At 38.0% G+C, this 25,565-nt stretch overlaps 1 protein-coding gene across 1 annotated transcript in view; it reads right to left on the bottom strand.

Moving 5' to 3' along the window:
* KCNQ5 (potassium voltage-gated channel subfamily Q member 5) overlaps window positions 1-25,565 on the bottom strand; it is a gene marked incomplete at its 5' end in the record, with an annotated part of 363,603 nt that overhangs the window by 58,637 nt on the left and 279,401 nt on the right. The window contains 2 exons of the mRNA XM_083377082.1: window positions 11,543-11,668; window positions 12,555-12,730. Coding sequence (XP_083233208.1) covers window positions 11,543-11,668; window positions 12,555-12,730 — 302 coding nt within the window. The remainder of the gene's footprint in view (window positions 1-11,542; window positions 11,669-12,554; window positions 12,731-25,565) is intronic.

The raw sequence follows: 25,565 nt of genomic DNA, 5'->3' as shown, positions 1-25,565 counted from the left end.
AAATACATTTTTCCAGTCAATGTGAATATGAACCTGACTAGGGGCTGGCAGTATGGAAGGGGAAAATGACTAGGCGCAGAGATGACACAGCTCCTCTCCAGCCTAGATATTCCTACATAAAAATGCCCCATGAATATCCATTATTTCAGCAGAAAGATTTGGAAACCAGCATTTAGAGAGGTTGATGTAGCCTGTTTGTAGGTTATTGTTTGTGTTCTTATGCCTTGCCCATATGGGATGGCCTGCACAAAACAACCAGCTGAGCATTCTCTGCTTGAGCTTTTCCGTGGGAGCCCAGCTTTCCAGGAGACATACTTAATTCCTTCAGGTTTCAACTCACACTCTGACAACAAGATGATTGGTTGAAGAACTTCAACTTGCAGTTGAATTCTTATTTCTTTACTTCTTTTTCTTTAAATATTTCATACATTTTTTTCTTGCCGCAATCATAAAATCTCTCAGAAGCTAACAAAAAGACAGTAGTGCCAATAAAAAAATAACTGCATAGAATTCATAAACTGTATCTGACATCAACATCAAAATGGCCTATGGTTTTCAACTGTTTCTGGAAGGCAGATAACATCGGAGCTGAATGAGTCTCCAGCAAGAAGCTATTCCAGAGAGCCAGTCAAAATCACAGGGAAACGGGGAATTTTATACTTTATTCTTTATTCACAGAACATTGTTAGTGTTCTGAATGAATGAGAAAATGAAACAAGCAAGCAATCCACTAGTCAGCAAATCAATGAATAGTTTCACTACAGTCTCAAAACACAGTAAGATAACATATTGCTTCTTGGTTAGGATTTTTTTTAAAAAAAAATCTAAGCTTTTTCTAAGAACATGAATAACCTGTGCTGGCTGTAGCTATATGATAACCATGTATTGATGACCACTGTTGCTTTTAATGTCACTTGGACAAAGCCACGAAGTTGCTGTTACTTTAATCCTCAAGCAGTAATTCGGCAGCTCACTTGATAAAATTTTATCAGTATCACTTACAAACATAGCAAGACAGATTGGTAAATATAGGCTGGGTACTATACACTGCAAGCACGTCTTACAATCAGAAGTGTAAAGAATATTTCTTTGGAGAGAAATAATACTGTAATGACATAAAACTTTTTCGCTGTGGTAAATGTAGCATTTGGTGGAGCAGTGGGCTAATGCCTCCTTAAGTAACACCAGCTGCCTGCAATTAGTGCAGATTCACGTCCCACCAGGCTCAAGGTTGACTCAGCCTTCCATCCTTCTGAGGTAGGTAAAATGAGGACCCAGATTGTTGGGGGCAATTAAGCTGACTTTGTAATAATGCCGCGGGGGGGGGGGCGAAAATCCTAATAAGCAGGCATATACATAGAATGAAGGCTATTGCTAAGCACATTGATTTGTGCTTTAAATTGTAAGCCGCCCTGAGTCTTCGGAGAAGGGCGGGATATAAATGGGATTAAAAAAAATATCAAACTCTTTGGGCTAAAATGGACATTCATACTACTGTCTCAACAAATACCATCACAGATGTCATGCTTGCTCCTTCCATGTCTGATCCAAACATCAGAATCTAGGCAGTTATGGTTTTGAACCACATGGTTCCATATGCAAAAATGCATTTGTATTGTCATTTATGATTAAAAAAAATGTCTGAAATGTTTTTAAAGTAGTAGGAATTTATCTCTGATTAGTTTAATAAAGGGACGCGGTGGCTCAGTGGGTTAGGACGCTGAGCTTGTCGAACAGAAGGTCGGCAGTTTGGCGGGTCGAATCCTGAGTGCCGTGTAGCAGAGTGAGCGCCTGTTACTCGTCCCAGCTTCTGCCAACCTAGCAGTTCGAAAGCACGTAAAAATGCAAGTAGAAAAATAGGGAACCACTACAGTGGGAAGGTAACAGCGTTCTGTGCGCCTTTGGTGTCTAGTCATGCCAGCCACATGACCACGGAGACGTCCTCGGACAAGCGCTGGCTCTTCGGCTTTGAAACGGAGATGAGCACCGGCCCCTAGAGTTGGAAATGACTAGCATGCATGTGCGGGGGAACCTTTACCTTTACCTAGTTTAATAAAGATAAATTATATTTCCAAAATGAATGCAGAGCTAATTAAGAGCTGAAGTATTAACAAAGGACTAACAAAATTCTTATTTTCTTTTAGGCCTAATCATTCCACAGAGTTACTCTTTCAGTAAATCTGCATTAGCCTATTTGACCAGGAATGAAACTTGAATGATCTGACATTCATCTGATCATTGCCAGGCACCAGAGAGTAGAGAGATGTTTCCAAGATCTCTTTGATGAAAAATAGAGAAGCTTATAAAAAGGATAATGCCAACTGGCACATACTTTTAATGACAATAAGGATTAAAATCTCAAGAGCAGAGTCCTATTAGAGGCATTGTAGATTTTTGTTTAATTGAGAACCAAAAGATTAAAAGAGGAAGAATGCAACACTTTCCTTAAAGAACAAAATCCACTCTGTTCTTTTTCACAAGTCAACAGGTTCTTAAGCTTTGACAAAAAATATCACAGCATTAAATGTATCAGAGATTTCTTGATCCATTTCAACCACGTTTCTAACACTTAAGGAGTTCTTAAGCAACAGAGCTGAACATAATTTTTCTTTTACACTGCGATGTACTCAATGTACTCAGAAGCAATTAAGGCTTCAAATTATAAATCTGGATTCAAAGTTATTTTGTGGAGGCAGGAAGCTAGACCTTGCTCATATTTCTCCAAATAACAGCATACAAAGTGAAGGAGAAATATACAGTAATATTATTATTTCTTGATTTAAATTTTAAAATAGTCCAATTTCTTTCCATGATATAACTGTATTTCATCCAATGAATATAAATCTGGATCGGTGACAAATTTGAATGCTTTCATTTTTAGTAGCTGTGGACAAGAATAGAACAAGAGGTCTGACACCACACAAGCCTAAATAACTGCTTTGGGTGATGAACCACGATTGCTAACAAAATCAGGTCAATCCTCTTGCTGCTGCCTCTTGGCTTGATGTGTTCGGAGGAGCCACTTTATTATAGCTAAACATTCCAGGATTTCCAGTGAGGATTCATGGAGAATTAGATGTCCCTGAAGAAGTGGGAGTTAGGGTGGAGATTGGTGGCCAGATGACAAATTCTGGCTGGTGAAGTCTCCCAAAAAAAGAAAGATTGCAAGATAACCGATTCTTGTGAGTAGGCTGAAGAAATGGAGGTTTTTTTAGTTGACTTGTGAGTCGAGTGGATGGAAGTTGAAGGGTTTCAAACAAGCTCACAGCCGTAATGAAGCTTACATGGTCATCATTTCTTAATTATTTTAAATACAAGTTTTGAATAAACAGCAATAGGGTGATTGCAAATGGTCCAGATAGTTCTGAAATAAGATTTTGAAATTAATTATAAGAATCCTTCTTTTGGGAAGAGGCTGTTCTTTTGAATTCTTAAAAATAAATGATAAAATAGGACTTTAAAGATTAGATGCTACAGGAAACAAGAAGGCATTAGAATTACAATTAAAGGAGAAGAAAACTTAAATCTGACTTATAAATACAGAATTAGCAGAGTACTTCAACACTAGATGTACTGAAGGATGTTTGAAAACAATCGAGTTAGAAGCTAATTTTAAAAATGTCTGTCCTTTGAAAAGATATTATGGAAGAGGAATAAGTTTTACCAGAGAAAATTGAGGCTGATTTGTAAGTCAATTTAAAATGACTGGATACAAGAATACAAACTAAACAAACTAAACTAACAAACTAAAAGAATGACTTAAATAACATTCTTATATTGGATTTACAAAACTTGTTAAAAGTTTTGAGAGATTTTATGAGAAGGGACAAAGAAAAAATGAAAAGGAATCAAGTTCTATGTCATTATTTGAAAGGATTAAAGATCAAAACTGTTAAAGGAAAGAATATAAATTAATTTATTTGATCAATATTAAAACTGACTTGTTATCTATGGTAAACTTTAATGGGTTTTTGCTGACTAGGATTGAATAACAAGGCTTTAAAGATTTGTTAATAGATAAGAGGTGGAATATGGGAAGAAGAGATTATTTGTTCTATTTTAAGAGAAAGTGGTAAGTGGCTAAAATTATTTATACTCGTGATGAAAGGGAAAGTCATTCTTAATGTATTTCTTTTTTTCTATAGTCCTATTTTTTCTTTCGTTTCTATTCCTTCTATTTTTCCCTTCTTTTCTGCACTTCCTATTTATCTTTTTATTTTTTAAATGTTTTAGTTTGTATGAACTGTGCAATAATGTAGACCAACTTGTCAACAACCAATCATTCTATAATAGTTGCTATGAGTACATAATAAAAATATAGAAGAATCTACAAGACAGATATGTTCAGACTACGTATCATGTGTTATTATAATTTTTTAACATATGTTTTTAATAAAATGGCAAACATGAGTAGGTATATTTTGGTGACAGTAAAATCCCCAGGTGGACTCTTGAACATGTTGAATGAAACAATCTATTTGTTTCAGAATACTAGATTTCTAAAAACAGAATGATTTAAGCTGAGCCCATTGCTCAGTAAAGCATATCCTCTGTATGAAGAAAGTTCTATGTGGTACATGGCAAGTGATTAAAAATCCTCTGTCTGAACTCCTAGAAAACTGCTATCCTTCAGAACAGATAAACCTGTGATGTGTATGAAGTAGCTTCCTACTGGTTCTGTTTCAAAAGACTTTACATGGCTCATTTTTTCTTCCAGTTATCAGCAACAATTACATCTTCATGCATTCTCACATAGGATTGAAACTTAATCCAAATTCAGGTAATATCAAAAAGCATAATTCTCTAAATATATGACTGCTTTTGGACCTTAACAAAGGAAGATAGGAAGAAATCAATTTGTTTGAGTTGTGCTGGAGAAGGCTCCCGCGTATTCCTTGGGCAGCAAAGATAACTAACAAGTACAAGTATAACACCAGACATGTCACTGGAAGGCAAAAATCACTAAACTGCGTCTCACTTACTTGGCCATGTCATATGGGGGAATTCCCTGGAGAAAGCAATCATTTTTGGAACCTGACACAAGTAATTTCTGAACCAACTCATGAGGGAGGCCACACCCTTGACCTGGTTTTCTTATCTGGACGGTGGTTTGATGATCTTGGTGGGGGCTCTCCATTCATTATGCCCCTGTCATGGACCGATCATTACCTCCTGCGGCTGGTCTTCCGTTTTGCCACCCCCCGCCGTGGGGTACGGAGCCAATTAGATGGTACCGCCCCAGACGCTTAATGGATCCTGACAGGTTCCAGGCAGCGCTGGGGTCCCCACCTGCCTCCGTCGCTCACAACTTGGCGGATGCCCTAGTGGAAGCCTGGGAAAGGGCGGCCACTGGGGCACTTGACCGAGTTGTACCCTTGCGGCCCCTGACCATGGAGCTCTTGGAGATGAAGCGTCGGAAACGGGGCCTAGAGAGCTGTTGGAGGTCCAGCCGATCTGAATCCGACCGGTTGCGACTAAGAACCTTTATTAGGTCTTATCTTGCAGCGATGAGGACGGTGAGGTGTAATTACTTCTCTGCCCTCATCACGTCCGCAGATAATCGCCCGGCCGCCCTGTTTAGGGTGACCCGCTCCCTCCTTAATCAGGAGGTGAGGGAGGAACCCTTGCAGGGTCGTGCCGAGGAGTTTGGCCAACATCTGCTGGATAAAATCGCTCGGATTCGGACCGGTCTGGACTCCAACTGGGCAGAGTCTGACGATCAGGACACGGGCGGTCTTGTCGATGTTATCTGGGAGGAGTTTGATTCTGTAACCCCTGAGGAAGTGGACAGGATTATGGGGAGGCTGAGCTCCACCACATGTTTATTGGACCCGTGCCCTTCTTGGCTGGTTTATGCAGCTCGGGAGAGGACACGAGGCTGGTTCCAGGCAGTTATATCTGCTTCCTTGAGTGAGGGTAATTTCCCCGCCGTCTTGAAGGAGGCGGTGGTGAGACCTCTCCTCAAGAAGCCTGCTCTGGACCCAGCTGTTTTGAATAACCTTCGTCCGGTCTCCAACCTTCGTTTTCTTGCGAAGGTTGTTGAGAGTGTGGTGGCGCATCAGCTTCCCTGGTCCTGGATGAAGCGGATTATCTAGACCCGTTCCAATCGGGTTTCAGGCCCGGGTACAGCACGGAGACGGCATTGGTCGCTCTGGTGAATGATCTCTGGAGGGCTCGGGACAGAGGACCATGGTATCCTGCTGCGGCGTCTCAGGGGATTGGGAGTGGGAGGCACAGTTCTTCAGTGGTTCTCCTCCTATCTCCTGGGACGCTCGCAGTCGGTGTTGGCAGGGGGCAGAGGTCGACCCCTAGGACTCTCGCTTGTGGAGTTCCTCAGGGGTCGGTCCTCTCGCCTCTCCTGTTCAACATCTACATGAAACCGCTGGGTGAGATCATTCATGGTTTTGGAGTTGGGTATCACCAGTATGCTGATGATACCCAACTTTTCATTTCGACCCCAAACCACCCCAGTGATGCCCTCGATGTGATGTCCCGTTGCCTGGAGGCGGTTCGGGCCTGGATGGGGAGGAACAGACTTCAGCTCAACCCTGACAAGACTGAGTGGCTGTGCATTCCGGCATCCCGGGACATTCAAAATATTCCATCTCTTCTTATGGGGGGTGAGTCCTTACCCCCCCCATGGATGGGGCTCCCAACTTGGGAGTCCTCCTAGATTCACAGCTTACTCTGGAAGACCATATAGTGGTCGTGACTAGGGGGGCTTTCGCCCAGGTTCACCTGGTGCGCCAGTTGCGGCCCTATCTGGACCGGGATGTCCTGTGTACGGTCACTCATGCACTCGTGATCTCTCGCCTGGACTACTGCAATGCTCTTTACATGGGGCTTCCCTTGAAGACCACTCGGAGGCTCCAACTGGTACAGAATGCGGCCGCGAGAGTTGTCTTGGGAGTTTCCCGGTACTCCCATGTTACACCTTTGCTCCACAAGCTACATTGGTTACCAGTTGTCTTCCGGGTGAGGTTCAAGGTTTTGGTTATGATCTTCAAGTCCTTACATGGCATGGGTCCGGGGTACCTCGAGGACCACCTGCTGCCGGCGTCAACTCCCCTCCGCCCTGTGCGTGCCCACAGAGAGGGCCTCCTCAGGGTGCCTCCGGTCAGGGAATGTCGACTGGTGGCCCCCAGGGGGAGGGCCTTCTCTGTGGGCGCTCCGGCGCTATGGAACCAACTGCCGGTTGAGCTCCGGACGGCATCGGACCTTCGCTCCTTCCGGCGCGGTCTGAAGACCCACTTATTTGAATTAGCTGGTCTGGCATGATGGGGAATGTTAGGGTTTTTAATGGGTCTTGTATTGCTATTGTAATTTTTAATTGGGCATTTGTTTAATTCCTTTTTAATTTTTGTATTGTTATTTATATATGCCCTGTTAACCGCCCTGAGTCCTTCGGGAGAAGGGCGGTATACAAATTTAATAAAAGTAAGTAAGTAAGTAAGTAAGTAAGTAAGTAAGAGGAAACCAAACCATCAAAGAACACGGTGGCTGGACACCATCAAAGCTGACACCAACCAGAGCATAAAACAACTCGAAGAAGTAGTACAACATAGGAAAATGTGGACCACAGAATCGCCAAAAGTCAGACATGACTGAATGGATAACATCATCAACATCATGACTGCTTTATTATTATTTAATTAAGCAAATTTCAAAAATGAATAAAATGTGATGATATTATAATTAGTATAATCTTATTATAATGTGGCTATTATAATTAGTGAAATCTGTACTCTAATTCTTCTCAGATCAATTATAAAACAGGATATTAGTGGTTCAAAAACAGCAACGTAGTCACCTTTATGAATGAATCACCAGAGGGAGTAAAGTGTAGGTGGGACACATTCAAGGCCTTGGTGGCAAATTATCAAGTAGGATATTATACAAGTGTTATCTGAAATAGGAAGCTCTTCTAACAAATGATGCAGTCATTTGGCAATGCCACATCCTTGAGGAATATGCCCATCTGTTGGGATGCATCTTTTAATAAGTATTCCAAATGAAAAGAAAATACATTCCAAATGAATAAAAAATAAACCTTTTATTAAATTTGATTTACTTATTAATTTAATTTATATGGCAGCTCACTTGCCAAGTACATTTAAAACCCTAAATGGGCAGACTATCTAAGAAACTACCTTTCCCATTATAAACCAATCTGGCTCTTAAAATCCATTTCTGGCATGAGGGAAAAGGCCTCTAATCTCCTATGGTACGGAAAGCTTTCCTTTAGGAGTTGTGTTTGGTCCCCATTCTCTCAAGCATTTTGAAATCTATAAAGACACATCTCTTTATCTCATTTTTTAAATTGTTAACTGAATTTAGCATTAATTTTAGCATTTCTATATATTAGTATTTTGTGTTTTGTTGTTTTTTTGAAAATCATACTGAATTCTCACTAGAACAGAAAAGCAGAGCATTAACTGAATAGAAGTACTGCAAAATGATGGAATAAAATGTTAAAGCCATCCTCAGGTTCCTAATATGTATTGGCTATTTGTTAAATTAAAATCCAATACTTAGGGAAAATCATTTTGATTAAAGATCAATCTTTAAGGGAGGAGTTGTACAAAGGTCAATAGGCCAGGACTGATTGATTAGCTGACAGTGCTCAGTTATGGCTGGTACCACCTTGCAGCTGAGATTTTGTTCTCCTATTTATTGCCATCATATATAGTTATAGTATGAGGCTCAATAACAAAAAATTGGAAATAGGCCAAGTTTTTTTAAGGGCAGAGAATGGATCAAAGCAAGGTATGTTAAATTAAGGCAAATGTTCCTAAGCAAGAATACAGATGTGTTTCTGGGTCTCTCTCTCTCTCTCTCTCTCTCTCTCTCTCTCTCTCTCTCTCTCTCTCTCTCTCTCTCTCTGTGTGTCTGTGTGTGTGTGTGTGTGTGTGTGTGTTCTTAAATCCTGTTGTGGACTGATTAATTGGGAATATTCAATACATTAAATTTTAAGCCAGATTTAGAAAAAAAGGTATTATACTCAAACAAATAAATTACTATGTCTTAATCTTGTTTTTTTAATCCCATTTATATCCCTCCCTTCTCCGAAGACTCAGGGCGGCTTACAATCTAAGCACAAATCAATGTGCTTAGCAATAGCCTTCATTCTATGTATATGTCTGCTTATTAGGGCTTTCCTCCCCCCAAGCGGCATTATTACAAAGTCAGCTTATTGCCCCCAACAATCTGGGTCCTCATTTTACCTACCTCAGAAGGATGGAAGGCTGAGTCAACCTTGAGCCTGGTGGGATGCGAACCTGCACTAATTGCAGGCAGCTGGTGTTACTTAAGGAGGCATTAGCCCACTGCTCCACCAAGGCTTGTTTCACAAGCCTTTTTTCCATTATATATTTCTTTAAAAAGATTTTTCCTGACTCTATAACAAAGAAACATTTTACTAATGGAAAAAAAGAACTCAATAAGACTTGTTTCACAAAATTTGCTAAAATAACACTGGGTCACACAAACTCTTGTACCAAAGCCTACAGAACTTCATTTTAGTCTGATTTAATGTGGTTAGGAAACCCAGCTACTACAGTTAGGGTTAGTGTCTGGAAGATTGTAACTTCAACACTACTATTTTAGAGGATTGCAGGACTTCAGAGTGTCATGATAGCTGCAAATTCACAGTCCTGCTATGATAAAAGTAATGGCTCAGAGTCTAGTCTTTCATCATCCTGGTTTGAGAATTAATTCCAATGGCTTTGCATTCTTATTTTTCTACACAAAACTTTCAAACTATTTGTCTGTTTCTATAATGCCTAGGGAAACAGTCTTTACACAGGAAATCCTCACTTAACAATCATGTGTTCAGCAACAGTTCAATTTTATGATGGTACTGAACAAGGAGACCTATGACCAGTCCTCATGGTTGTGGCTTTCACAGCATCCCAGCTTGCGATAATGATGGACACAGTGTCCCACAGTGATGTGTTCACCATTTGCAATTTTTACTACCAGCTACCAACTAGCAAAGTCAATGGGGAAGCCAGCGGGAGGTCACAAATGGCAATCACATGATGTTGCACTTCGCGATCCCATGGAATTCGCTTAACAATGACAACTGGAACTGCTGTACCTGCTGCTGTAAGTCGACAGAGTAATGTGATGTTGCGTTGTAAGACCATGTCACTTAGCAACAGAGTTTCTGGTCTCAAATCACTGTGATTAAGCAAAGACTACCTATATTTATTTTGAAACATAAGCTGCACAATTACTTATGTCAGTTTCAGCTATGATCTTATATAACAATAGAAAGAATCATGTTCAGGGCAATCACTTATTGTATCTCCTATCCACAACTGGGTGATTTCAGCTGTGTCTTTGAAAGGCTGGAGTATTTGCTGAGGCACTTCCAGCTGAACGCCACCTCAATTGTTTTTTATTTGCTTTTCATTTTTTTCCATTATATATTTTTTAAAAAAGATTTTTCCTGACTCTATAAAAAAGAAACATTTTACTAATGGAAAAAAAGAACTCAATAAGAATGCAAACATTTGCTTAAGAAGACAGAAACTATGTGTCTGGGCAAGAAGGACAGGTAGTTTGAATGAGAAGCTATAGGTGGAAAAAAATATGAGAGGTACCGTTTCCACCCTAAAATAAGACCGAGTCTTATATTAATTTTTGCTCCAAAAGACGCATTAGGGCTTATTTTCCAGTTAGGTCTTATTTTGGGGAAAATACAGTACTAAATGCGTCCATCTGGCTACCTTAACTGGGGCTTATTTTGGGGGGGTGGGGCTTATGTTATGAGCATCCTGAAAAATCATGCTAGGGCTTATTTTCCAGTTGTGTCTTATTTCCAGGGAAACATGGTATGTGTGTATGAATAAATAGAAAAGAGAAAAAAAAGGATATGCTTGAAATTCTCTAACAATGCAGAAATTTTTGTTTACATCCAGGGCTTTTTTTCACATGGAACGCTCAGAACGGAGTTCCGGCACCTTTTTTGGATGGAACCTTGTAGGGTAGGCAAGGCAGGTTGTATGACATGTGTGAGTTCCGGCACCTTTTTCTTTTACAAAAAAAGCACTGTTTACATCTATATCTAGGTGAAAGGATATGAGCACATCAGTTTGAGCATAAATCACAGACAAAAAAGTATTGAAGGATACATGGATAATGGGGAAGAGAGAGACAGAAATAAAAAGCAAACAAGATCTCAACCACTTTTTCTTTAACTCCTATAGTTTTGGATTTGGCTAAAATCACAGCTAGTATATAGCTCCAAATAAAACTCCCCTTCAACCAAAAAAACCCTATTATTGACTCCTTTTCCAAGATACACTATAATAGATCCATTCATTTAATAAGATTTAAAAGAATATTAAATACTGCAAGGCGTAAATCTGCTTTCGTCAATCTGCTATGCTCCAGATATATTAAGACAGCAACCTCCTAGAATTCCCAGCCAACCGTGGACATTTTTGGAAATTTATCAAGTTGCAGTCTCAATCCAAAGGGCACCAAACTGGGGAAGTTAGTTTATATTACAAAGTTTGATTGATTTTGTACTTACTGTGCCCCACCACAGAGCATCTGCATATGTAGAAAACTGAGCATTTGCATCTTTTTCAACCAGATAGACAAGGAAGGATGAAAAAATAAGTACTAAAAATCCAATGTACCAAGCTGTGATTAATTCCTGCAAGATAAAATAAGAATAAAAAATAAACATTTCTGATAATTTATCTGAATTCATGTATTTGTTGGAATATGATTAACAGAGTTCATTTTAGTTAAATGTGAAAAGTTCCTTGAGTATACAAATTATCCCTTAAATTAAAAAAATATAATTAATCATGCTGTTCCAAGGCTTCAAAATTCAATCTACTTCATTCATATCAGAAGTTGGATGTATTTAGTGGGCTTTTAAAATTTTTTGTTCAATTTATTTCTATGACAAATCTCAGATTATCTTTAAAAAAATTATTGCAACTTTCAAAATAGTATTTCTATTATAACGTACAGATTGCAGTCCATATAAAAGACCATACAGGTTTTTCAATATGAGTAATTTGTTCCATAATTGTTTTCTAAAGTTAGAAGGGATGGATGGATAAGAGTGATGGGTGGATAACAGATATACACATACATGCACACACTCATGAAAGGTCAACACATATCAAAATACTGCAAATTATTTGAATCATTCATTTCAATTTATGCCTCCTTAAGTAACACCAGCTGCCTGCAATTAGTGCAGGTTTGCATCCCACCAGGCTCAAGGTTGACTCAGCCTTCCATCCTTCTGAGGTAGGTAAAATGAGGACCCAGATTGTTGGGGGCAATTAAGCTGACTTTGTAATAATGCCGCTTGTGGTGTGTGTGTGTGAAAGCCCTAATAAGCAGGCATATACATAGAATGAAGGCTACTGCTAAGCTTGTAAGCCGCCCTGAGTCTTCGGAGAAGGGTGGGATATAAATGGAATTAAAATAAAAAAATAAAAAATAAAAAAATTTGGAATTCTCTTCTTTGTAGCATACATTCAGTATATTCACAAAAATGAAATATATGGATGGGCCCTTACCTTACTATGTGCATAAACCACTGAACCTAACAATTTCCAAGTTCCTCCTCTTCGGTCCATGCGTACCATACGAAGAATCTGTAGGAAACGAAGACTTCTGAGTGCTGATGTTGCAAAAATGTTACCCTGAGTTTTTGCAGAAACAACTGCTATTGAAGCGATGAGAACAATGATGTCTGGAAAAAATACATCACAAAATATATTAATGCAGACAGGGAGATTTATAATCAGTCAGCATGCCAACATCTGATGAACTGGATTATTGATGTTTAATGTTAAATATTAATTAGTAATTAGGAATGGAAATAATTAGGAACGGAAATAATTGGTTAATAGTACCCACCTCTTAAAGAAAATGTTCACTGCTGATGCTGATAAATTCTAGCATTTCTAGATTAAGTTGAATATCTGGGGATTACTGAATTTTCATAGAAACTCTTATCACATTATTCTTAAGGCTCAATTTTATTTGGTGTGCTATTTAAAAACCAACCTAGGAGAAATTATCTAAATCACTTAGCAGCATTTAGGAATTGTCAAATGACAGTAGCAAAGAGTAATCTTTGAGAAGGAATCTCTGAATAAGAAAGATACTCATAGATATTATAGTCAATTATACAAGAATATCCTTTGAAGAAAAAATGCTCTTTAAATCCATGGGCTTTTCTGAGGTAATTCATATTAATGTTGCAATTAATTTCATGCTTAAAAGGCAAATGTGATGATGTTTTTCTTTTTGCATCATCAAATGAGTTAAATAATTGATCTTTAATTATTGTGTTTATTCAGTGGCAACAATCCGTATGTGATTTCTGATAGCTTTACTCCAAGTTAATTTGCTCATGTGATGGATACTTGGTATAGTCCAGATGGCAAAAATTACAAAAACATCATAACCACACAAGTGCTTGTAGGTGGTTATCATACGTATGATTTGTTCAAGCTTATTCATAAATATACTGCTGGTGTGGGATGGAGCCATACAAAATGCCCAGTGGCAAAGTTGAAAACATCCTTTAAAAACCCACTTACAATCTGCTCAAATGATGGTGATATATTGATATGTGTTTGGGATAAGTGACAAAGAAACTGAGGGACAACTGAAGTACTATATCAGTATCATGTACTTGACTATTAAATTTATACGCATGCAATTTATACTATTAAGGAAGCAAAACAACATTTTATAAACATGATTTCACATATAATAAGATATATTAAGGCAGTATTCAGATTCTCATATTCTGATAATATTTTTACTTAGTTGTTTTATATACAGTGCAGCATTTTTCTCTTAAAATGACTTTGCTTAGAGGCAACTTGTTACTTAATTGATAAATCTTAAAGAAATTATCTAAATGTTATTCTCTGATTTCTTTCAGATGTTATAATACAATTCTAAACTCTTCAGAGCACTCAGTACGTGGGAATCTTGTTAATTACCAATTTGGGAAATAGGGGTTTCAGTCTTTCCAGTATTTGTCATCCTGTTTCAACAGCTTTGTTTTTTAAGATAAAAGGAACTGAAGTATTTCAGACGTCACAATAATCCTGAATGATGCGGGTACTAGTAGGTGAAAATTGATTTCTACTATGGCTGCTATTTATAGAAAGAATTCAGAAAACTGGATAACCTACTTGAATTACCTACTTTTAGCATCTAATATGTCCGGACTATTCTAACAGTGTGAAAGAGAACAATTTAATGTTAGTGTTCCTTATGTCTGTCTCAATCAAAACAGAGTACAGTACTTAGACTTTCTTCATCACATTAAATCGGTTTTCAATATGACAACCCCATGAACTGAATTACTTAATTTCTCCTCTCTTACCTGGAATTTATCTAGTTATATTTTGAACTTATTTTGAATACAGAATAATTTACAGCTACTCCACTTCTGGATTCTTTTTATTGATTAAAAATGAATAGAAAAAGTATGAATGAATAAAGCTATCTACCCAGAGTCACCTTATAGGGGAGATGAGTGGCATAAAAATGTAATAAATAAATAAAATAAAGATTAAGCAGCCAGACAGAAAGATAGGCTGACAGACTGACTTTTCAGTATTTTCAATGGTGCGCGCGCACGTGCTCTCTCTCTCTCTCACACAAATACACACAGTGTGCATATATGTATGATAAAGTAAAACTTGTCTTAGACAGAAAACTATTCTGTATGTACAAAAGAAAGTAATAATTTTAAATATCTTGGCAGTAAAATACATCTAATGGGATATTAGTCCTAAGGAGTTCCTATTTGTCTGTCTATCTATTGTTATGGTGAAAGACCAAAGGTCATACGTCAGTGCACTTACACATACCAGTGAGGTGTGGCCTACAGCATGGTGGCCTGAAAGACAGTTTCTAACTTAGAAATCCTAGAATGGACAGAATAGCATGAACATGCTTGCAGTAAATTGGACTTCAGTTCAGTTTGTGGCATAAATGGGTCAGTTAATTTTTCTGGGGGTGTGTGTGTCTCCCTTCAATGGCTGCGACAGGCTTTTATTTGAAAAAAGAAAAAAAATAAGAACTGAAAATTATAAATGCTATCTATCTATCTATCACCATCCTCTATAGAGCCATACTTTTCTTCAGAATTCAATCTATCTTTTTTTAAGTTCCTTTTTCGTATTTTTGTTTTGTCAAACTCTACTTTTTTCTCCACTTTTTCTGCTTCTTTGTTCCTAGTTAAGTTTCTTGACTCTTCTGTTCCAGAGGCTTTCTCCTGCTGAGGAAAATGTCTAGAAGAACTTTTTCTTCACGCCAGGTCTAAGGAGAGAAAACCAAAAACATTTCTCTCCCTTCTCAGTTTTCTCAGCTATTGCCTTTTTCTATGCAAAGCTGTGCATCCTTTAGTTGGATTCTTTATTTTGACTCAGGAGCTTTGCCCCTGTTTATTCAGCCTATTCATTGTGCATTTATAACTAGAACTCCGTGGCAGCATCTTATCCCTGCTCTGCTCCTTGCCACCCATTTGCTGCTCTCTGATTGGAACTTACTGTTTGATTGGCAGCTGAGCTGTCTTGCCACTAAGGGTGGATATAGAAATGTAAGAGGATAAATGATGAGAACATAATTAATGAAATGGAATGGAATGAAGTGAAATGAAATAAACTGTATAGATATGCTGTATGTGAAATCAGGAGAAAGATAATAAATCTGAATGACTGTAGTCTGATCTTGTGGAATGGAGTTAATGAATACTTGTAATAGAATGAAATGAGTGATTTAATTATGAATGAGAAACCTAAAGTATATGTCAGGAAAAAATAAATTGGTATCATCCAGGGTGCTGTGAGTGCACGTGGAAATAGAAATCCATTGGCTGGTGATAATTGTATGTGCACTTCAGTGAATGGTGTTAAGGGAAGAACCAGAGATGAGTTTGGAGAAAATGGTAACATTCTGAATAAATATAATTCTAGGGAAAGAATACCCTGCTACGTGACATGAATACAGTAGGTGATTGAGAATGAGATGAACAAGTATATTAAAATTAATTAGGCTACTTAGAGATTCAGGAATAAATGCTATGGTGCTCAATGACACACTGCAAAATGGTCTACTTATTTTGAGTATGTGATTTAAGCATAAGCATTCATGTCGAAAACATAATTATCTCTAGTTGGGTAAGGAGAAGCAAATGAGAAAATATACTTTAGGGGATTGTGATACAAACTGCCTCTTACATTCTTGTTGCAAACATACAAATATGAAAGGGTGGCTTGTGTGTCATGATGAAGCAATGAATGCTTCATCATTTTGGCATTATTTTAATTAGAAATGAAGGCCTATGCACTCATGGCAAAGAAAAGAATCTCAATCTAAAAGCATAGTGGGTTGTTTATAATGAAAGAATCAACAAATTAGTGAAGCATGCAAGAGAGAGATGAGGGATTATGGATGTGGGGGATGCACCATTTTTATAGGATCATGGGTAGATCTGAGGAAAAGTTAACAGAATTTTTTTTTTAAGAAATAAGCGCAAGAAGAAAAAGTATATGTCCTAAATGAAAAAAAAATAGAAGATCGATTCCTCTTCCAATAGAATGAACAGAAACTAGAAACAAACAAAGAAAAGGTGTTTCTTCTTTGGAACAAAGTAAAATGAATTACTATTTGTAAATTAAAAAAGGTAGAGAAAATGCAGTGCTTTTTCTAGAAAAAAATTGTTTTGGAAGTAGATAAAGAGGATTAAACAAGGGGTGTCCAGTACAGCCAATGGAATTTTTTTTAAAAAAAGTAATGAAAATGATTCATGACAAAACTGAAGTCAGGGAATGCTGGAAAGAATATTTCAGAAATCCCTATGGGAATGAGAGTGGTGCAGCACACACACCTGGCTCTCTTTCTGGATTTAAATCAACCTTTGGTGCAACAACCTTCGTTTTTTAATCACAAGTCTAGTTCTGTTTCAAAGGAATACTAAACCCTTATTTAAAAACAGGTCTACTGCCATTGCCAAAGACTGCATCCCAGGGTGTCCACAAGAGAGATCAATGATATCAAAAAACAGTGGCCATGACCTGGCACACACCATACCCCTTTTTGCAGGTATGTTGCACGTGTAAAAAGATGAGCTCTTGAAAATGAACAAGTATTAAGAAGAGCTACAGTTTCCCTTTCTATGAATTGCACTTCATATATGGCCTAAGAACAATTACACCAATAGTTATGTACCTGTTCGGTTGATGTGATTTATTTTTCTTCTCCATTAAGTGCAAGATATTGAACTTCAGCAGCGAAGTCACAATTAGGCACCAAAGTAAAATTCTTCATTAGACTATTGTGATGTAGTTCCTATATCTCATCTTACATGCTGATTTGATTTTTCTTTTGATCTTTACCCTGAACTATCTACTTAATAATCTCTATGAATCTACTATAGAGAAGGGTAGCACTCTCAGTCTGGAAAAAGAAAGAATTTAATTCAGAACAACAAAAAAGTGAAATGCGTTCCCATATTATACAACAGGATGGCAACTTTGGCTTTGGTGGCCAAAGACTTTTAATAGTCAACACTATTAGCTGTGAACTCCTATTAGGAGGTGCAGATATAATTCAGAGAAGGGAAAAAAAACACAACAGATAAACATATACACATATCTGATGCATTTTCAAAGGAATTATATTCTTTTGCTCCTCTTAACCTTGTAAATATTAAACTAGATATAATATTGTTTTACTATGCCAGGTGTCCTGAATATACCTCTTTTTTAAAGAGCACTGAGACATTTATTGCATTTACTTAGTTGAAACAAAGCAAAGCCTCAATTTTATTTATTTTAAAGTACATATAGATCATTTTTCAATGACAAGTACTCTCTAAAAATCCTTAAAAATGGTACAGTTTAATACAGATCTGATGCAAACAGATTTAGTCTATTTGCAGGTTGGTCTCCAGCTGACTTGGAAAATGCTTCATCTGAATATATTATGTGTTTTCCACTTTGTTGCTTGCAAGGAGTTCCATTTCTGGCTCTGGGATTTTCCTTTCATTAGATTGATGTGAAAGAAAAATAAAATAAAATAAAATAAATATATCAAAAGGCAACTGAACTGTATTTAGCATATTATTCTGATTTTACATAGTTCTGTTTTAGAACTCTTCTAAGGCCATTCGTCTCATTCTATGGTTGCTTGTTTATCTTTGTTCTGTGTTGTGAAAGCCTTGTGGACATATGCATTGTTCTCTATTTCTGTTCAATGGTACTTGTCCATTGATTACTCTGACATTTAGTAAGCTAAAGAATAGTAGACATAGATTTTCAAAATGCAAGAAACGTCTGTATTTTAAGCACAATATACTGCAATGTACCACAAATGTCAACTGAGAAGAAGATGGAGGCAGGCAAAAAAAGAGCTAAATATATGTACAGGCAGCCCTCGACTTACAACCATTCGTTTAGTGACTCTTCAAAGTTACAAAAGCACTGAAAAAAGTACTTATGACTGTTTTTCACACTTATAAATATTACAGCATCCCCATGGACATGCAATCAAAATTCATAAGCTTGGCACCTAGCATGCATTCATGACTGCAATGTGCTGGCTCATCAGATCACTTTTTGCAAACCTCTGATAAGCAAAATCCATGGAGAAGCCAGATTCACTTAACAATCATGTTACAAATTTAACAGCTGCAGTGATTCACAACTGTGGCAATAAAGGTTATAAAATGGGGCAAAATTCACTTAACAAGTGTCTTGCTTAGCAATGGAAATTTTGGGCTCAGTTGTGGTCGTAAGTCGAGGACTACCTGTAATCAACATGTAGAAGCAACTTTCAGTGGACCACCAAAACCTCCATTGGTTTGCCAGGAAAGGGGACTTGATTCTCTCGAGATTGTTACAAGATGGCAGAGGCATGAAAATGGTTACTTCAACGCATAACTCTAAATGGTATGAGCCACAGATATCACTGTCATTGTTGGCACCGACTGTGCATTTGTATAATTTTTTTCAATATTTTATTAATTTTTATAGTCACAAATCCTTAATATTTTATCAGCAACATATTTAGCTTACTAACACATGTTAAACTCCTTTCTCTCTACCTCATTTTAATAGCCATTGATAAAATGTATCTCATGTTCTAAAGTATTCTGAATCTTCTTTCTTTTTCATTTTCAGTGTCAGTCTGTCCATTTCTGCACAGTGTAAAATTTTCTTAATTATCTCTTCCTCCGCTGGTAGTTCTTCATCTTTCCAGTGTTGAGCAAATACAATTCTCGCTGCAGTTAACACATGTAACATTAAGTATACACATTCCTTCTCATAATTTCCTACAATTATACCTAACAAAAATAATTCTGGCTTAATATCTATGTGTTTTTTAGCCATTTTCTCTAACCATATATGTATGCTGGGTTGCCAGGAAAGGGGGCCTCATTCTCTCGAGATTGTTACAAGATGGCAGAGACATGAAAATGATTACTTCAATGCATAACTCTAAACGGTATGAACCACAGATATCACTGCCAATGTTGGCACCGACTGTGCATCTGTATAATATTGACATAGCAACCCGCATCTTATCTCAAACTGCCTTTGGTTAAGGCCAGTCCTTCTCTATGCAGTGGTGCTCAGCAGCAAAAGTATAGTTTCCCAGCACAATGTAACAACTAACTGCTTAGAATATATGGTTTACTGATCTTAGCTTGTCTTGATCTTAAAATAGCTGACCTAGATCATTTCTGTCCAATCATTAAAGACATTAAAAGGCTTGTAACAGATTTATCAGCTATCCAAATATGACACTGCAGTAGAAATGGCAGAAAGTATCTGGAAACATAGATAAAACATCTAGAGTATCTTAAAATATTCCCTATCCGATGATTAAGATATACTCTCTTATGCTACAATTATATAGATATTGATATGCAAGAGTTGTTGATTTATTCATTGTAAATAAAAGAGCTATTAGTCTTGGAGGAAAAGTTTTTATTTAGAACATCAATCCCATAAATGCTGCTTTGAATTAGTTTAATATGGTATTAAACAAACGGTAAGAGATATTTGTTTTTAGCCTTGTACATCAGTCATTTTCATATTTTAGCTTATAAATTTATTATATCTTTACCTTCTGAATAGATGACTGTTACCTACTTTTCTTTTATAATAAATCAAGTATATAAGTCAGTGAAATAGTGACTGTTCACATATTGCCCTAAGTTCTAATATGGCTTGTTTCCAGCTTAATTAGTATGTTGTCTGGACCAAGCCAATATAATCTATGAAGCAAGGTTTATGACCCAGAACACTGCGCAAACTTTATTAAGAATGATTCATTCAATAAACAGTCATTAAATCCTAATTAGCAATAGCACGATGCATGAACTTGGTTGAGGATTTGTTGGGCGAAAATCTGAATATGCCCTCTAGTTTACTCCCTGGAGTAAACTAGAGACTCTTCTGCAGAGGAGTCATGCCATTTGTGGAATGGTTCCTTCTTCAATTCAACAAGTCTTTTGCTATGGCCCTACTGGGCTTCTTTGGAGGAAGAGGTGGACACAGAGCCACTCAGAGTTGTTGAGAGTCAGGGGGCATATACAATGTAATTAATAAATAAATAAGGGCATCTCGGGATAACAATCCTAGAGGGAGGGAATCAGCCCTCTCTAGCTGAGGCAGCTCCAGCAACTTCCAGGATTCCCTGCCTGCACCCACAGACAATGACTGAAATTCTGAAGTTCCCCCTCCCAGCTTGAAAGATACAGCAGCTGAGTTCTGCCAGTCAGATTGGCTGCCCAAGAGCAGGCCAGCAGAACTCCAGCCAGTAACAGGCCTCAGCTACGCAGTTGAGCAGAGGCTCAGTTTACTCATTTGATTTTTATCCCACCTTTATTAATTTTTACAAAAAAAACCTCCCTCATAATATTCTTCCTATTTTTCCCACAACAATAACTCCGTCAGGTGGGTTGGGCTGAGACAGACAGAGTGATTGGTCCAAAGTCACCCAGCTGGCTTTCATGCTTAAAGTGGCACTAGAACTCACAGTCTCCTGGTTTCTAGGGCATAACCTTCACCACTACACCAAACTGGCTATTTGTTGATTTGAGGAAAAAATATGCCGAGAACAACTTTTTAAGCCTCAGTTCTGTTGCCCAAACCTTCCTGGGCCATCCTCAGAACTCACTGTGTCTCTTGCCTTACTCCTTGCCTTTATCACTTGTTTATTCAATTCCTATTAGTGATTTGTGCAAAGGGTGGGCCTACCTTTACAGTTGTAGTCTTAAGAGTAGTAGTAGAAAGTGCTGTTTTCTTCTAAAAGATCTGCCCGAACTTGCATATCCCTGGACTATGGAAGGCACTCAGCTTGCTGTTTGTTGACTGGCAGCCAGTGGTGCCAACACAGAAAAAACCCAATTATAGAAGGTTCAAGTTTCATTGATTTTTCCCTTTCCCCTTTAACCTATATGCCTTTCCTCTCACTGTTTAGAAGACATAGGCATAAATTGCCCCCCTCCTTTCTCCAAAACAGATTCCTTCAGCAAACAGAACACTGTCAGAAATGCATGGATCCAGTTATCCATAAGCCATACCACGATGGTTATTTTATACAGGAGATGGGAAAGCACTGAAGAAGAAAGCAATTCAGGCCACAATTCGGTATAGGTTGAGCACACATTTCACTTTATTAAATTGTGGCTTTAGACTGATAGGTGAAAAAATATTTGTCATTCAGTTTTGGAATTTAGTGTGGCTACCAAGAACGGTTGCGGCTGAACCTAAATTATTGCATTGCTCCCATATAACCTCCAGTCTAACATATGTTCTTGCTCTAAAATTAGCAAAGAAGCAAGAACATAAGTTTTCTTTTTTTCTTTTTTAATCGAAAGTGGTGGTTACTTTAACAATAGTTTCACCATTCAGCTGTCAAACTGATATTGAGTACTTCTACCCTCTTACAGTCCTTGTCAACCATTAAGAGTTTGAGTTTGTCACTATATAAGGAAGATTGCTTGTCTGTATCTATTTCCAATTCCATTTACACATATTGACGTGGCAGTATTCTGCCTCAGAAAATGTGTCAAAGAGATAGGGGAACTTACAGCTGATTGCTCTTTATCTGATGCCAAAAGCTTGCTACTCCTGCCCCCCACACAAAATACTCTTAAACTATTTAGACCAGTGATAGCGAACCTTTTAGAGACTGAGTGCCCAAACCGCAACCCACAACCTCCCTTTGTTTATCAGTGACAGACACTCGCAGATACAAAACTTTTATTATACACATTAGAAAACTACAACATTACATTACTTTTTGACATAGTCACCATTCAACTTGAGGCACTTGTCATAATGTCTTACAAGGTTTGAAATTCCTTCTGCAAAAAAGCTCCCACCTGGGAATGAAGCCAAAGCAGAACCTATTCGGTGTGTTTTGTGCTTCTCAGAAAGGAGTTTTGGTACCCAACAAGCACAGAACTTGCGGTATCCCAAATTTTCTGTCACTACCTCGTACAAAACCGTCTGAGAAATTTGGGGAAAGTGTAAAGAAAATGCAGATATCATGAACTGACAGACTTCACAGATCTTTTTGTCAATTTCCTGCACAAGTTCATCGCTGACTACAAATGGGCGGCGACTTCTTGCCTCATCGTGCACATCAGTTTGTCCATCTTTAAACACCTCTTATGCACAACACTTTCATTCATCACATTTAGCCCGTAAACATTATATAGTTCACGATGAATCGCAGCTGCCGAAAGTTTTTTCGCACAGAGGAATTGTATTACTGCAGGCACTTCACATTTGGTGGGATTTTCTATGGCAGGGTTCATTTTCAATTGATCTAGCAGATGAGTCAACTGCAACACAACCTTCTCCTTCCACTCCTGTCTACTGACCTACTGCGCCTGGTGCCATAGGACGGTCATCGTTATCCCCGCCTATTTCTCACACCTGCTCAAATGGAGGTTTATTTCTGAATTGCCCTCGTATGTTCTTCATCCCAATCCTTGATTTGTTATGTGATGTTATCCCTGTATATCAGATTGACCTTGGATTTGTGGGGGAGAAAATGATCGTCTCTGGTTGAACAGAAATATTTTTATTTTTACCATCGTTTGATACTATTTAGTCCAACTTCTATTTGATAACTGGGAAGCTTCTTTTCTTTTGATTATAAGAAAAGCAGTATGGACATCCTTAAGGGTTTGATTTGGAATGATCTAAAAACTGCTCAGAATTTCTTTTTCAAGAGCATCCATGGAACAGTTGTGTGCTTATAGGCTAGTAAAACCCTCCGGACGCCATATTGGGTAGGAAGTCAAGTAATTCTAAGTCCAGATGGAAGTATGCATTCAGGAAGTTTACATTAGTTTTATCATGACATTTTCCTCTGGTTGTATTATTCATTATTCTCTGAAGCCCTGGGCTCATAAGTAAAATGATCTGTGAATTGTTTTGAAATCCTATATCCCCTTGCTACTCTTCTCTGATGTTGTGCCTCAACTAAAATAAGGGTCACTGCTACAATATTACTGTTTAAATATGGGTTCTTAGGGCTTCTTCCAGTAATCCAATATGTTATGTTTGGCTACCCACATATGAAATGGGTATTTTTCCATAATTCTTTCTAACATTAACATTGTTCATGCTTGAAACAGATCCTTGTCTATTTGTCTCCCACCACAGTCCTGCATGAATAGCTCAAGCAATTGTTCCACTTCATGAATTTTGTTGTTAATCATTGTTAGCTGCTTAAAGATCAAAATTAGAGTTTCCACAGTGAGAAAGCTGTGTGTGGTCAGCTAGACTGGATCAGAGATTAGACAGGAGCAGAATTATCTTTGGCAGGATTTTTTTTTGTTTTTTGTTTTGGTATTAGACATGAATGGGGAGCTCAGGACTATTAATTAAGCTTTCCATCTGCTCTTTATTACGGTTATTTTCATCTTTTTCACACTCCAATTCTTCATTAAGGCTTCTGAGCCTAAATTAGTATTCCCCAGCAATTCCCTGTGCTGGCATCAGCTCCACCCAACGAGTTCCACAGGCTACCAAAAAGAAGCCTACATTAGACCCCAAGGCAAAGGCAAGTCCCCAAGACAAGGCAAATCCACAGGGCCTTGTAGATCTGGTAAGAGCCTTGGTGGAGCAGTGGGCTAATGCCTCCTTAAGTAACACCAGCTGCCTGCAATTATTGCAGGTTCGCATCCCTCTGGAACTGCTTGCCAACCGAAATCCGGATGGCCCCCGACCTCCGCACCTTCCGGCACGACTTAAAAACTTACCTGTTCCAGCAGTCCGGCCTGGCCTGATAGCTCTAATTGGGGTCCCAGTTTGTTTTTACTATTGTTTTCACTATTGTTCAATCTGTATACCTACCTTACTCTGTACACCGCCCCGAGTCCCTCGGGAGAAGGGCAGTTTATAAAAACAAATAAATAAATAAATAAATAAATCCCACCAGGCTCAAGTTTGACTCAGCCTTCCATCCTTCCGAGGTAGGTAAAATGAGGACCCAGATTGTTGGGGGCAATTAAGCTGACTTTGTAATAATGCCGCTTGGGGTGTGTGTGAAAGCCCTAATAAGCAGGCATATACATAGAATGAAGGCTACTGCTAAGCTTGTAAGCCGCCCTGAGTCTTCGGAGAAGGGCGGGATATAAATGGAATTAAAATAAAAAAATAAAATTATCCTTGGCTTATACAGCATATGTGTTATCTGTTTGGAGATGCTTTAAACCAGGGGGGTCAAACTGCCGGCCCGCTGGCTGAATGCATCATAGCAAAATCGCGCCCACCCCATTGCCAGCAATGGCAAAAAAGTCACGATACATCACGACATGTCATGTGACATTGCGAGTTTGGCACTCCTGCTTTAAACCATTACCTTAGTTTCAGAATGCTGAAGAAGTACCAAATCTTTAGCTGTTAGCTAATGCTTGGTGTCAGAACTTTTCCTGTCATGCCTTTTAACTTTTGTTGTTTTAGCACCAGATGTTGTTTTGTTTGTCTTGTAGCCCATTTTGTCCATTAATGCAAGCAGGATAAGAGATTTTTCAAATCCTTACTTACACAGGAAGTACAGAGGTAAAATCTGTTGTCAAGTGTAAAGCTAGTTGCAAAAAAGAATTGCTACTTTGCTACCCCTTTCCTATCCTTAAATTGTTATTAATATGTTTTTCCATACCATATTTTTTTATTCTGGGGATACAGGTCGTTGTCTAAGATAGAGAAGACTGATTTCAATTTTAAATGATGGGTTAAAGACCAAAGTTTAGTGTTGGATAAAAGAAAAATGTATATCTCATAGGAAAACATTATTATGTTGTACCATGTTAAAATAGCTTACCTGCATAAAGCCTCAAAGTCATGAATCTAAGCTACACCAAAATAAACCCGAGATAAAATTGCCTTGAATACCCTTCCCACAAGTAATATAGACAGAGATTCCTCTAGAGAGGGTGGGGTTAAAGCAAAATGTTTATATATCAATAATAATAATAATAATTCCATTGACAATAATATTATGAAACACAAAACTTGAGATACCAC

This window comes from Vipera ursinii (genome assembly GCF_947247035.1).
Source record: "Vipera ursinii genome assembly, chromosome: 1".
NCBI classification, from domain to species: domain Eukaryota; kingdom Metazoa; phylum Chordata; class Lepidosauria; order Squamata; family Viperidae; genus Vipera; species Vipera ursinii.
Note: the sequence above shows the minus strand (reverse complement) of the source record. Positions and strands in the feature narration are given on the sequence as shown.